Here is a 14,896-nt window from a genome sequence, read left to right as displayed (position 1 = left end):
ATTAATTAATAAGCCATATAATTTTTGGTTCATCTTTTTGTTTTTGTTGACTTTGTTTTCTTTTGAAAATTGATGAAGGTCATTTGATCGACTGTTTAAAACACAATAGATATCATCAATGCGCTTTTGGGTAAAACTGCTGTGTATTTTGGCCATGATCAATGCAATGTTGCTTTAATTCAGCGTAAGCCGCTCGGCAAAAATAGACAGGATGCCGAAACGATCGCGGCACTGCTGCTCCTGCTACGCGTTGCCGACCCGCCTCTGTGTGCGGAGTGAATGCTCTAATCTGTTAACATGGGCGCCGAAAAAAAATACGTGCTGCTGACTCTCTGCTAAAAGACAGACAGGTGCAGATCTGCACTTCATCGACGAAGACTGTGACAATATGTTCGTCACCATGAAAAAAGAGAAAAAGAGAGCGAACAAATGACACAACCCTCCGTCCCGTTAAACTGTAAAAAATATTGTTGGTTTAACTTAAAAAATGAAGTAACCTATAAATAAATAATCATGAAGTAACCTGGCTGCCGTAAGTTCATTGAAATGGAAAAAATTTAGTTAATACAATGGTGATTAATTTAATCATCAGAAACTTATCTGAACTACATAAATTATTTTAATTGATTTGACAAAAGAAATAATGTTGTGATTACAAATCATGAATGAATATATGCACACACACACACACACACAGTAGGGCCTATTTTAGAAAAGATAAAGTTGGAATATTGTGATTTTATAACTTTAGTCTCAAGCGTTAAAATACTGAGGTCCATTTATTGAGTACAATGAACAGGACATTGACCTAAATGCAGTTATTTTGAGTCATTTCAATCTTATTTAATTAGGATTCTATTTGATTAAACGTCCAGGCATTGAGGCAAAATATTTACTATAAACTGGAGTTTCAGTGTGGATATAGTACAGTAGTTTTAACTCATGATATAGTGCAGTAGAAAAAAATCATGTAAGTATAAGCAAAAAAAATAATATTTTTATTTTACTGCCAAGTATAACCTTTGGTATAAAATATGAACTTCTTCTTAAACATGGGGAAATGCCCTGACATGAGCACAAAATGAAAGTACATTACACAGAAACATCAATTCACTTTTATCAAAAGAAACATTTACACATCATATACACACATCTAAATTAGAGTTTTGAAGGTCTGTTTCTATCCCTCAAGTTCTCAAGTGGATGAAATAAATGACTGTGATTTTGAAGTATAGGCTATGGGTGAATAAAACAGATTGATGAGCTCATTAGAGTTAGTCCATGGTGAAGTTAGTTCAAACTGAGTCATAGTCTACAACTGATTGTAATTAATTCCTTTGTGTAATTTATTTTAAAATTAGCCCTCTTATAATGTGATATATTAACTGTATATTCTGCAGCCATAGTCAAAACTAGACTTGCATCTTAATATCACCTTAAAGACAACATGAAACGGAATTCGCAATGCATTTCTTCAATAAATGTCTATATTGTGGAAAACATATAGCTGAATGTCCTTCAGGGTTTGGTCATGAAAAGTAGATAAATACAATTAGTTCATATTCCTTTTCTCATCTGCACAGGCTTGCAGCAAATAAAAGTGGTTACAGAGGTAAAGAAAGTAAAAAGACGTTTTAATGAAAACAACCAATTTTTCTGGAGAATAACATGCATGATGAATCTTAATAAGACCGGGGACATTTATTCAGAAAGCAAACAGTCCATTTTGATTTCATGTTGTGCTTAAGGGGAGTGCAGTGTAAATGTCTTTGGTCTGGATCCAGATGTCCTAAGCTGAGAAGCTGGAGGTCTTGTAGGGTAGCAGGTTGTAGAGGGGAGCGAATGGAGGAGGGTTGGGCTGTACATGGGATGTATCTGATGATCCTCCTGGAAATACATTAGATCCTGCTGTTGCTGCTGCAGGGACTGCTGGAGAAACATAGAGTGATGCCCTCTGGAAGAAATATGGAGAAAATACATCACTTCAATGTGAAACTAATCATCTTTTTAGTTTTTACTATTCAGTATAACTCCAAAAGATTGATGAAACGAAATGTGCAGAGAACAGTTTGTATTAGCCAATAACATGCGCTGAAGACTTGTCATGGGTAGGCTGTGACCTATCAATGTGGCATATTCACAGGGACGTAATTTGCCAGGGTTGATATTGTCCCCACCACTTTTTAAAACTTCTCGCGGCACGGATGTAGCTGCCAATAGAAATACATAAAACATCCCCTGCTGGCAGGGAATTCATTTCATTCGTTTGTTAAAGAAGAGGCGATCTAACGCTGAAATACGTTGTTTTTTCAATCAAGTGATCAAAGAAGTACTCATTGCCGCTGTGATCGGTGGAGCGGTTACAGTGTGTCTCGTGGCTCACGCAGACTACATGCGCTTCAATCCGTTTCGGAGACTCTTTGTTTGTTCCGGTGAAATCACAAAACAAAAATTGAAACAAAGGTGTCCCTGCTTGATATAATAGCAAGTCCAAATTAAACATGATTTAATGACCCGTAAATGTAAGTACACATTGATAGCCTAAGACACAATACGAGCGGTTTTGGTGAGAAAACTAACAGTATTTATATCGTTTTTACCTCTTGTAATCACAAGCCATGTTTCCATCGACACGTTTTTATCCGAATTAAGTGATATCGAATGAAAAATGCCTTATGGAAACAGTAAAATGCGATGAAATTTCATGAAAATCGACTTAAATGAAATACAGTACGTTCGGTCTCATCGGATTTTCTCTTGATCGATATACGGCTAATGCGTTAAAAGCTGATGGAAACGTTATTTTCCGAATAAATAATGAATTGCGATTAAGTTTTATGCCCTTAACACGTCAGAAGACGAGTTCATTTCCGGCCAGTCTGTTTGCGCACACATGGCGGATGTCAACAAAGACAGATGTAAGTGGACAAAGCAAAAAGATGCTTCAACCAAAGGGTTTCTGTGAACCACGATCTCCCAGAACTGATGGAGCACTGTCGTTCCCACACCACAGTCACCTCCGCTGTCGTCGGGCATACGTGCATCGCAATGTTTATAGCGTCGCTGTTTTCTTAGGTTAGTTTTGCTTGTTTTTACGTGGCTTGGTTCAATTGTAATGTAGAATGTGGTTTGTTATTTCTAGTTAACAAACTGCGGCGCTGCTAGCATAACACACCGTTGCCATGGAGACGGTTCAGACTATTTTCTTTAGCAGAAGCATACTCGTTTTTAAATCAATAAACTCGTTTTTAAGGCAATATTTTGTGTCAAATTATTGATTTATTTATTTATTTGGTTGATTTATGTAATAAGCAGGATAATATAGCGAGGCGGTTGTTATAGCGAATACAACCAACATACAACCAACATATGTCGCTATCAGCTGGCACATAAGCATTATTAGCCTTCAACTTGTGAAATATTGATAATTTTTTGGTAGATGGCGCGATCCGTTTTGTCAAACAAAACTTTGTTCTCAAAAGTTTGCTTGAATGTTGTTCGATTTAGTGCGAAAATAAATGGAAACACCTTAAAATGTCTCAAATCAATTCGATATACCAATTTGATCGCAAAACAGCATGTGACGTCATTACGTACAGGTTTTTATTCGCTTTAAAGCCGTTTGATGGAAACACACTTTCACCAGCTTTATCCGCATGAGTTTTTTAACCGAACTTCAGATAATTCGATTGACAAGTGGATGGAAACATGGCTACAGTCACGTCCAAGTACTCTGAGGGCGTTTCTGAGGGCAAGCACCGGCAAGGCGCCGGAAGTGATCTCTTGCACGTGTACGTCACTCATTGTTTACACAGAGATTTCAGAAGTGTTATCCTTCACTGTGAAGATCTAAACATATTTAGATATACAGAAAATTGCAATGGAAGACGATTTCGATACATCAACAGATGTGCCTTCAGATCACTTGGATATAAATACTGTTCATTTTCTCACACAAACCGCTCGTTTCGTGTCTTAGTCCATCAATGTCTACTTATATTTACGAGTCATTAAATCATGTTTAATTTGGACATGTTTAATATGAGTATGACGAAGTCAGGCTATCAGGACGCTAGTCCCGAGGAAAATAGCGTTCGTCAGCTCCAGTTTGTGTCCAACACCTGCGATGAGACGACTCGACGCCGGCGATATGTTATGCCCTAAATTAATACATGATTAACTAATTGTTTTTTTCTATATACATTACTGAAATGCACCTTCTGTAAAGCTGCTTTGAAACAATATACATTGTCAAATGTCAATTCATTTGAATTGAATTGAATTGAATTAAGGCAAGCAGATGGCTTTGAACACTAGCTGGTTATGTATTTTCTCAAATGTATATTTTGGATAATTTTTAACCCCCCAAAAAGCTGCGGACTGCAGCTTTAACTTATTTGTTGTGTTCATGATGAACATACCTAATGTATTATGCTTAGCAAAGTGTTTAAGTTGGCCAGAGGAACTTTTTTTACGGTGATGCTTCCAAAAGCAACTCCAGATCACTCAACAGGGGTGAGGGTGCTGGGAGATCCATGATCTGGGATTGGTTGGACTTCTGGCTGGTGTTCTCGGCAGGGCAGGGGTGTGATCAGGACAAGCCCAAGGATCAGTGTACTTAGGCACAGTTTTATAGGGGAATGCTGTGGGATTTTGGACTGGGATCATTCTGTGAGTCACCAGGGGATTTGATAGGGACTCTCACACCAATTTCACGGTGCACAAAAAGTCTGCAGATTGAACTCTGCGACTGAATCATACCATAAAAGACCATGAGCGGAATCTGTGTGTGTGTGTGTGTGTGAGTGTGATGAACTGACCGGGTAGAGCTGGTGTCCTGTGTGTGTGTTAGGGTCTATTAGCAGGGGTGCAGTAGGGGATGAACAGTTAGCCCCATCAAAGGAGAATATAGATGAACCTCTCCACTGGGACACATCAAGACCGACCACCCCACTCCTCTGGCGAGAAAAAAAAAAATGTAAGCATCATATCTGGATGCCGTATGCAATTTCAATAGAATATTTATCCAAACAGTTTCTTAATTGCCCCAGAAAGTTTAGTTTACTTCTATACTAGCATTGCAATCCAAGAATTATGGAAAGGGCCCATTGTTTATTCGTATTTTTATGTTGAGCAGGGAGATTGTGTGTATAGGAGCCAATAAAATCATGTTTTAAATGGATTTAAATGCATGAACACAATCTATTTTGATCCTGCACTGCAAAACATTATTTTCCTACTCAGTATTTTTGTCTTGGTTTCCTTTAAAACTATCTTAAAGTTAAAACTTATCTTTAAAACTATCGTAGGTGTCTTTGTTTCCGCAGTAGTTTCAATTTTGATATTTTTAGGTCAAAACGTTTGTGTCTATCAGTCATATAATGGAGGTCTATGGTCACCGCCTCAAATAACATGCACAGAGAGTCCAAATTAAACATGATTTAATGACTTGTAATGACTCGTTCATTTTCTCACACAAACCGCTCGTTTTGTGTCTTAGGCCATCAATGTGTACTTACATTTTACAAATCATTAAATCATGTTTAATTTGAACTTATCTGTGCATGCTCTTTGAGGTGGTGACCATTGACTTTCATAATATGACTGATAGACAAGAACGGTTTGACCTAAAAATATCAAAATTGAAACTACTGAGGAAACAAAGACACCTACATATTGGATGCCTTTGAGGTAAGCTAAAACATACCAAGAATTATTTCAAGTGAACTATCCATTTAACATTCTTGAGCAGCAAAATTACTTAAGATTTTAAGTCTCGTTTTTTGACAAACTGATCAAATAAGCACGTTTAAATTTAAGACATCAAAAGTGGGGTCAAGAGAATAACCAAAGGGTTTCCCTGGGTTTAAGGGAAAAATAAGTTTATTTTGCTTACCTCATTGTTCTTGTTAAATTTGATACAAAACAACACTTGCTGTGTAAATACTGAGGAAGAAGATAATTTTTTGCCGTTTTTGATTGAAGTGATGCAGGTCTTAAGTTGTGAAACATGTTAAAAAGTTATTAAAAGTATTAAATTGAAGATGATACACACAGCATAAAAATAGCCAATTATGTGCAGTATTTTAAGCTTTCATAAATCCTCATTGTGACTTTTTATGCATGTAAGCCATAGTCATGGCCAGAATTACTTGGTAAATATGATCAAAGATGGCTGTAAAAATAAATCTGCATTGTTTATCCTTTTGATCTTTCATTCAAATTTTTTGCAAAAATCTAGCAATTATTGCACCATTTTTTTTAGTACAATATCTCTGAAGTATATTCCCATTCATATTTACATTAACACACCATAAGGAACATTAAATTGTCTAGCCGTGACTTGTTGTTTCAAAGGAGTATAAATATTAGGCCAAATTCCCTTAATCATCCATCACAATGAGTAAAACCAAAGAATATAGTTCTGATGTGCATTTCCATTCCAATTCCACCATCAGGGCAATAATTAAGAAGTTACAATCAACTTAAGATGTAACATATCTGCCTTGAAGAGGACATGTGTCTATATCATCCTAATTTACAGTGAGGAGTAAAGTTTGAGTGGCCAAAGACTCTCCAAGAAGCACAGCTGGAGAACTTCAGGGATTATTTGTGTCTTGGGGTCAGAAAGCCTAAGAAATTTCAAACATCAGCACAAGGTTTTTTGGAGGGTTTCAAGAAAAATCCTCCAAAATCATCTACAACTCCAGCATATAGATATAGTTCTCAGACATAAAAATAGATTTTTGGCAGCAAACACACTAGATGGGTTTGGTGCAAACAGGAATAAAAAAGTACCTCATGCCCACGGTTAAATATATACTGCTGGATCTTGAACTGCTGTTAGTGAGGCCAGCAGGGGGCGCTCACCTCGTCTGTGTGGGTCCTAACGCCTCAGTATAGTGATGGGACACTATACTGTCAAAAAGAACCATCGTTTCAGATGAGACGTTAAACCAAAGTTCTGACTCTTTGTGGTCATTCAACATCCCAGGATGTCCTTGGAAGAAAAGTAAGGGTTTAACCCTGGCATCCTGACCGAATTTGCCCACTGGCCTCTATCCATCAAAATCGCCTCCTAATCATCCCCATATAAACAATGATTGGCTGCATCATTCTGTCTCTTCTCCACCAATAAGCTGGTGTGTGGTGGGTGTTCTCAAGTCAACTCACCATCATTTATATAGCACTTTTAACAATAATCGTTCACAGCAGCTTCAGTGATAATAGGAAATTAAAGTAACAGATTGTTTTGGCTTTACAGCAGCTCTAGAATAATGTTATTGTCCAGCTAACGTTAGTTTTGATTGATTCACTTACGTTACAAAGATCATTAGGAATTTACTTAACATGCGCTCCGGCCCACTCATCCACACAAAAACAGTGCCTAGTGCTGCGTAAACTACTGTGTAAAGTTGTGATTTTCCCACTACTTTCAATTCTTTTACTTCAGTGAAAGTTTAGATTTGATTTTTTCTTTGATGAAAAATCAAAAGAATAAACAATGCGGATTTAATTGTCTAGCCATCTTTGATTAGATTTACCAAGGGTGCCAATAATTCTGACCATGACTGTATAACCCGAATGCCCGTCTTGGGGAACTTTCATTCAGCATCCGTCTGAATTGGCACAGTTTCCCCCAATTGCTCAGACAAATTTCCTGAAAGCAATACCACATTAATCAAAACTATTAACACAAAGCCAAAACCACCAATTCAAACCTCAAACGTTTAGGACAAAATTAAACACTGTGTTAAAAAATGTTCAATCCAATTCAAGCACAAACCATCAAATACACTGAACACAATTACACATTGAGAGACCCGTTTAAAGTAATAGTTACAACGATCTTAGCAAATTGAAATGAATCGGGTTAGCAAAAGATATCTACAGTGAACTTGAAAACGTATTCTTACCCCTTTATTTTTTGTTCACATTTTGTTGTTGCAGCTGCTTTAAATTACATTTTTAATGACAAAGCCTATAAATAAATACATTTATTAAAAAAATATAAACAGTATTTCTACCCCCTTTTTTTCCAGGATATACTAATTTCACTGTATCATCTTTAAAGGGTAATTAAACCCCTTGTCAGAGCCTGACTCCACCCACTGGCAATATTTGAAAATGCTGAAAAAGTGGGCTGACCCCAGCGGAGATAGAGGGGACGAAATAGATGCTAAACCACTCTATCCTGATCGTTTTCAATACTCACAAATCCAATTCCTGACTCACTACAGTAGTTTTGACGACACAAGATGGTTTTTATACTGCCAAGGGCGTAAGAACATCCAATAGGAAAATTCAACTGCAGTAGCCACCGTTCAACCTGAAGAGGGCAGCACTAAGACGTTTTTACACCATATATTGTAGAAATAGAACACTTTATAAACAAATGTCAAAAAAGTTACTTGAATCAATGACTGGTATTAATAAAGATCCATTCTTACAGATCATTAACGAAAAAAGGTTGGTTTAGTGTTTAGTTACTCTTTAAAGGGGTCATATAATGACATTTTTGTACAAGTTAATCTGAATGTTTAGGGTCTAAATGAAAACTTTGTAATATACTTTTATTAAAAATTCTCATTAGTATTTTAAGAAAACACCATTTTACCTGGTCAAAATCAGCTCTTGTTTTCAGCACTCCATTTCAGTGCATATTCCTTTAAATAATAAACCCCGCCCCTCTGTCTTGCGGGCGTGAACGCACGTGGAGTGTTGCTTTGACGACAAGGTTTTGTAGAGAGAATGGCAGCGCGAGTCTCTGAGGAGGACACATCTGTGCAACCGTATCAGTTTAAACCGGAGTCGCACCGCAAAGAAGTTCGACAATCAAGGCTTGAGGACGTTTCTGAATGGTTGGTTAACGCAATGTTACTTTGATCTATCTTTGTATGCACTGGCAGGGTAGAGTAGTGAGATGAGAACGCTGTGTTTACTGATGTATACAGTTCATTGACAGATTGACGTTACAACTAATGGTCATGAAAAACTTTTTCCGTGATTTGCAAATATTAATATAAAGCTTAATAAAACTTTAGGTGCAGGGTGCATAAATAGTTGGTACCGATCATTTTTTTTCAGGAGCAAAACCAGCTTTATACTGATCCTTATAAAGCAGTCTGGTGAGAAACGCCAGTCTGATGCAAACAAGAAAGTACTGATGCTGATCGTGGGGAATATTCCCTTCTTAAACAAAACTCAGCCACTGCGTCTTCAGCGGTTCATTTTTAGGAACATCAGAATGATTTCTGTTTGTTATTGCACCCAAGAACAGAACAACACAATCGCTTAGACGCCATTCTGCTCCAGTGTATCAACAATGACGGACTATCCACAAGTTTCCGAGGGGCGCTCCTGTAAAAAATAAAGTGGGTGAAACTTCCGGTGAGGCGGCGGAAGTAGCATTCCAATGGTATTTTGTGTGTTAGTTAGCGAAGAGGCTAGCTGTTTTTCGGAGAATTATTTTACTATTTAAAGACGCCAATCTTTATGAGAGATGTCGTTACTGAGGTCATGGACAACATGTGCTGTTCGGGGTTGTATGTATAACCTGACTAAACTAGTTCAGTGGCTTAAACGTGATTGTTTTGAACATAAGCTGAAAACAAAATCAGAGTGTTCCTGCCAACGACTGTAGTTTCCATCACCTCCCAAAAGACGACGAATCTTCCTGTGTACATTTGTTTAAATTCTTAATATTCTATAAACTTTTATCAGCATGTGTTTGGCTGTTCTCTACTGATGTTACACCTAAACTCAGGATCAAAGCCTGTGTTGACAGAATACCAAATGTGCCAGTTAATGTATTCAAGTAGCACATTCATTTATAATTTTGAATAAACTCCAAAGCACAATGACTAAGTGTGTATTTTTTATTTTAATTGTTTGTCAGCTCGCACAACAACTGTCTGTCACCATGCCTTGATGAGTATTGATTATTAATAATGTTATTATAATACTCCCAATCAACTACTGTGGAGGGTAAAGGTACTGTTATTTGACCTTTTTTAATTTCGTTGAGGTTGTGTTCCCACATCGTTAGCTAGTTTGGATCGCTATAACTTGAATGACTGTCAACTGTTGAATGAATGAGTGTCAAGCATGTCAAATCGTGCTTTGTTTACTTCCAACCGGAAGTCGCGCCCACTTTTGACGCAAGGCCTCATGGGGCGTAGGAAACTTGTGGATAGACCTTATGTAGCCCCGCCCCTTTTCAGCGTTGTGCTCGTTGTCTTTTGACTTCCGGTCTGTATTTTCACAGCGATCTTGCATAGGTATGAATGAACTGCTTGTAAAAAAAATCCTGGTCGATATTTGTTAAGACTGCTTTACAATGCTTATGATATACATTACAATGCTCATGATAACTTTTGTTAACTCTACAATAAGTAAATCCACTTCACCAGCTAATTACTCCTCGACAGAGATGCCATAGAAATATACAGAGCGACCGCAAAAACGGAAGTTCAAAGACAATATTCTAAAGATGACGGCGCCTACCTTTCTCTGGTGCATAAGGTCTATAGTCTATGATTCTATGATGACAGCTCGCTTAGGGCGGGTCTGTGTTGAAACACTACTGTCAATCAACAACCGCGGGAGGGGCGTGTGACGTGTCACGGTCGAACGGCTCGATTTAAGGCAGGGGAAAACATATAAGGAGATTAAAACAAAACCACTGGATGGATTTTTATCATTAAATGATGGTTGTGTACAGGCACTGACAACACACATTGCAGTACAATCAACTTGTAAAAGTGCATGTACCATTATATGACCCCTTTAAGATGTTTCTACACTTCGACTGGAGTTAACCTGTGGCAAATTCAATTGAATGGACATGATTTGAAACGGCACATATCATATAAAGTTTATTGAAACATCCATAAAAGGTCTGACAGCTGAAAATACATATCAGACCATAAACCAAGCCACAAGGTCATGGGAACAGGGTGCAGAGCTCAGTGACAGGATTGTGTCTAGACACAGATCAGGGGAAGACTACAATAAAATCTGCTGCATTGAAAGTACAGTATCATAAAGCCTATATAATCATTCATGGAAGAAGTTTGGAACAACTAGGACTTTTTTTAGAGCTGGCCTTCTGGCCAAACTGAGCAATTGATGGAGAAGGGCCTTAGTTAGAGTATTGACCTAGAAGCTGATGGTCACTGGTTGAGCTCCATGATCATACCGTATATGGAGATGGGAAAAACTGACGGTAGGACAAACATCACTGCAACACTCCACCGATCTGGGCTGTATGGCAAAGTGGCCAGACTCAAGCCTTTCCTCAGTAAAGACGCATAAAAAACCCTGGAATATGCACACAAAAAAAGCACCTAAAGGACTCTCCAACTTTGAGAAACAAGATTCTCTGGTCTGATGAACCTCTGTATGTCTGAAGGAAACTAGGCACTTCTCATTACAATACCATCCCAACAGTAAAATGGGGTGGCATCCTGATGTGGGGGTGTTTTCAGCACCAGGAACTGGGGGACTTGTCAGAGAAGGAAGACTGAGTCACTAAGGCTGATCAAAGTTCCTTCATCATGGCCAAGAAAGGCCAATCTAAGATCCCTCGTCATGGCCACTCATCAAAGATCCCTCATCACGTCCATTGAGGTCGTCATAGTTCCTTCATTACGGCCACGGAGGCCGTCATAGTCAGCCGGCCTTCCGGACGTCGGCTAGTCAGCCGGCCCTCCAAATGTTCCCAAGCCTCCCATTTAGACGTTGGCAAGCCAGCTGATCCTCCAGACATTCTCAAGTGAGCCTTCCAGCTCGGATGTGGTGGTCTCCTGCTGTATCCTGGGACTCTTCAGTTCCACCCTGCATCCTGGGACGTCTGCTTGGGATTCGAGCCTGGCCCATGCTGTCCGCCTACTGGTTGTATGGACTTACCAGACCGTGACAAATACTGTTGAGGGTTTGAAGATTTATACTGACACAGTGTCAGAGATATTTAGGTGAATAAGCAGAAACCATTAAAACATTTACTAACATTTCTCTTCAACACACAGAGATTTATCCGGAGGATCATTTATATAAAAAATAAGCCCAGAAGTTTCTCTTCATTGTGCTCTGCTGACAGTTTTTTAAAAAGCCCTTCCAGCGGTCCGACAGATGTGCCGTGTTTTATGTGATTTGCGGTCCAATATTGTCCCACTTAAATCCTTTAAAGCAGCACTCTTTTGACCTTTGTGAAAAATTGGACCATGTTTGTAACTGCTTTTCATTCTTTTGCATAAGTGTTTCCAGAAGAGCATGTGTCTTCAGCACTATTCTGATGAGATTGGATCCCTATAATGAGTTCATCTGTCATTTCAAATATTGATTCAGACATGATTGGGTTCTTTGTAGTTATTACCAGGGTGGAAGTGTATGTTGTCTGGATTTCAGTGAAAAGGAAGGATTACACCAATTGTTATTTTACCCAGGAAGCTCTGTAAAAGCTTTAAAGTCATTAAAATGATGCATCAAAAAAGCTTTAGTTTCAATATTCCAGTGGTTCTCAATTCCTGTCCTGGAATTTTATCAGATGAAGTACACGTCTCCCGAATTACATACATTTTCATATTAAACATTGCAACATACATCTCCCGAATTACATACATTTTCATATTAAACATTGCAACATACATCTCCCGAATTACATTTAGTTTCATATTAAACATTGCAACATACATTTAACACACAGTTTATTACTTGACAATTTATATTAACTAAATATTTTTAATATTTATAATAAATTCACTTGAGTTACATACACATTAAATAAAAGTATGATCATTTATATTTATTTTTAGAAGTATATGTCATCCTACCTCAAACTTCACTAATATGCAGTACTGAATTTTTGTCTGGACTAATATTTGCGATGACTGACAGTGATAACCAAAGGGACAGAAAATCTCATATGTCAAAATAGATCGTCGTATTAAGTCCTGCAGTGTAAATGCAAAAACTTACCACAGCAATATTGAAAAAGGAAACAAATCATTAATGGCTGAATTATTAAAAATAATTTTGTTCTAATGCTTGTGTTTATTTATTCTTCGTTTTATTCTGACATTTCATTTGACCTTTTTAAGTTTGCAATTACAGCAACACATACACACACACACATGGTTTAAATTGTTACTATTTTGTTCTCTTAGCCAAATTAAATAAAGCCATCCTCTCCAGTAACACCATCAATCAAACATGGTGACAGCAGCAATATGTTCTGCGTTTCTATTTGCAGGAGAAACTAAAAAGCTTGTTTGCATCAAGGACAAAGAAAAAATACACACATCCATGAGGAGAATCCGTTTTGGTCAGCCAAACATCTGCGTTTAGGCCAAGATTGACTTCGCAGGAAAGGACAATTCATAAATATGATGGATTTCCAATCCTTCAACACTGGAAGATTACAGTGTTGAAGTGAATTACTGGAAACAAAGTGGAAATCTCTGCAGCTGTTTGCTGCTTTATCAATAAACAAAAGCACAAACAAAAGGATGTCACCACAGATTCCCAAGAGATCACAAAAACCTTCCCTTTCTTTCTAATTTGAGAATGTCACTTTTAGTTAAACACAAGCCAAATTTGCAGGATGTTGGCGTGGGATGTGAAAGCAGCATTATATAAGGATTGCAGAAAATGATGAAACAATTAAAAGATGTGTTGTCTTCTTACAAACTACTATTCCCTTTTCATTCTCCTCTCTCACTTTGTCTAAAGACCACATGTGCACACATTATTACTTGATATGACCTTTATGTTTTTGTTGTTGTTTTTTTTTTTTTACAACGTTACAATTTTAGCTATTTTTGATTGCACACACCTGAAGCACAAAGCATACTTCACTTGTGTGTCTTCTGAACGGGTTTCTTATATATGCTATTATTTACGCTCTGTCCCAAATCGCACACTTGATGTGCACTTGTGGTCTTGTGGACGTAATGGTTGCTGTGTGCATGTGTCAATTAAGTCCACAAGACCATAGGGTGTCCCATTTGTTATTTTAGGTATCAGAAGCGAGCGCCCCCTCGATGCACACTTTTGCCAAGCAAAGTGCCATTACGTGTGGACTCGTAAGAAGATCGCGAAGGCTTCGGGTTCCATTCGAGACCGGGTTTAACAAGCCACCCCGTTCTCATCCCAAGGCGTCATATCCTGACGCTTTTGACAATGCGTATACATCCAACGCACATGGCACCCTTTAGCGTCAATACACAGATATATATGGGGCAGAAGGCGCCTCCTAGTGGTCTAACCCTAACCCTATCCATAACTGAAGCGTGTTATGCTGCGTTCCAGGCAGGTTTTTGAACACGCAAATCACGACTTCAAACCACGACTTACGACTTTATAGCATTCCAGGTCAGGTCATTCACGCCAAACTACCTAGATGTAAACAAACCAGCATGGCGGACCTTACGGGGCTCACGCGCGTTTGTAATATTTTCTAACGCCAAAGGTGCTTACTCCTTGTTTATTTGTGGGAAACTGAGGAGGAAAAATAGCGCATGAGGCAAGATAAGCTGTTATGCTCTTTATTTTACTTTATTTGTATATTTGGAAATGTATTTGGTATATCGTTGCACTCAATGGACTGAAAACTAGTTGACGTTATATTGTCCTAAAGTGTATTCTCACCGTGTACCGCCTGCAGAAACACTGCATAAGTAGGGGCTGTCATTGGTTCGTCAGAGCTCGTAACTGGGAGTACATCGGTCTAGTACGAGTTCACGGGTGGGAAATCACGAGTTTGACTGCCGTTCCAGTGCACTTTCACAGGTATAAGGTTGGAAAAACACGAGTTACAGGTTGCCTGGAACGCGGCATTATATTGACGCTAAAGGGTGCCGTGTGCGTTGGATGTATACACATTGTCAAAAGCTTC

General features: G+C 38.3%; 1 protein-coding gene across 1 annotated transcript in view; it reads right to left on the bottom strand.

The window, feature by feature from the left end:
- Positions 1 to 975: 975 nt before the first annotated feature.
- LOC120473829 (transmembrane protein 255B) overlaps positions 976 to 14,896 on the bottom strand; it is a 39,226-nt gene continuing 25,305 nt past the window's right edge. The window contains exons 8-9 of the mRNA XM_039663867.2: positions 4,821 to 4,958; positions 976 to 1,954 (exon numbers count right to left, since the gene is read on the bottom strand). Of these exons, the coding sequence (XP_039519801.2) occupies positions 1,790 to 1,954; positions 4,821 to 4,958 (303 nt within the window). The 3' untranslated portion in view covers positions 976 to 1,789. The remainder of the gene's footprint in view (positions 1,955 to 4,820; positions 4,959 to 14,896) is intronic.

The sequence above is a fragment of the Pimephales promelas genome, chromosome 10, assembly GCF_988280905.1.
Source record: "Pimephales promelas chromosome 10, fPimPro1.hap1.1, whole genome shotgun sequence".
In the NCBI taxonomy this organism is placed as follows: Eukaryota; Metazoa; Chordata; class Actinopteri; order Cypriniformes; family Leuciscidae; genus Pimephales; species Pimephales promelas.
This window is presented reverse-complemented; position numbering and strand designations above follow the sequence as displayed.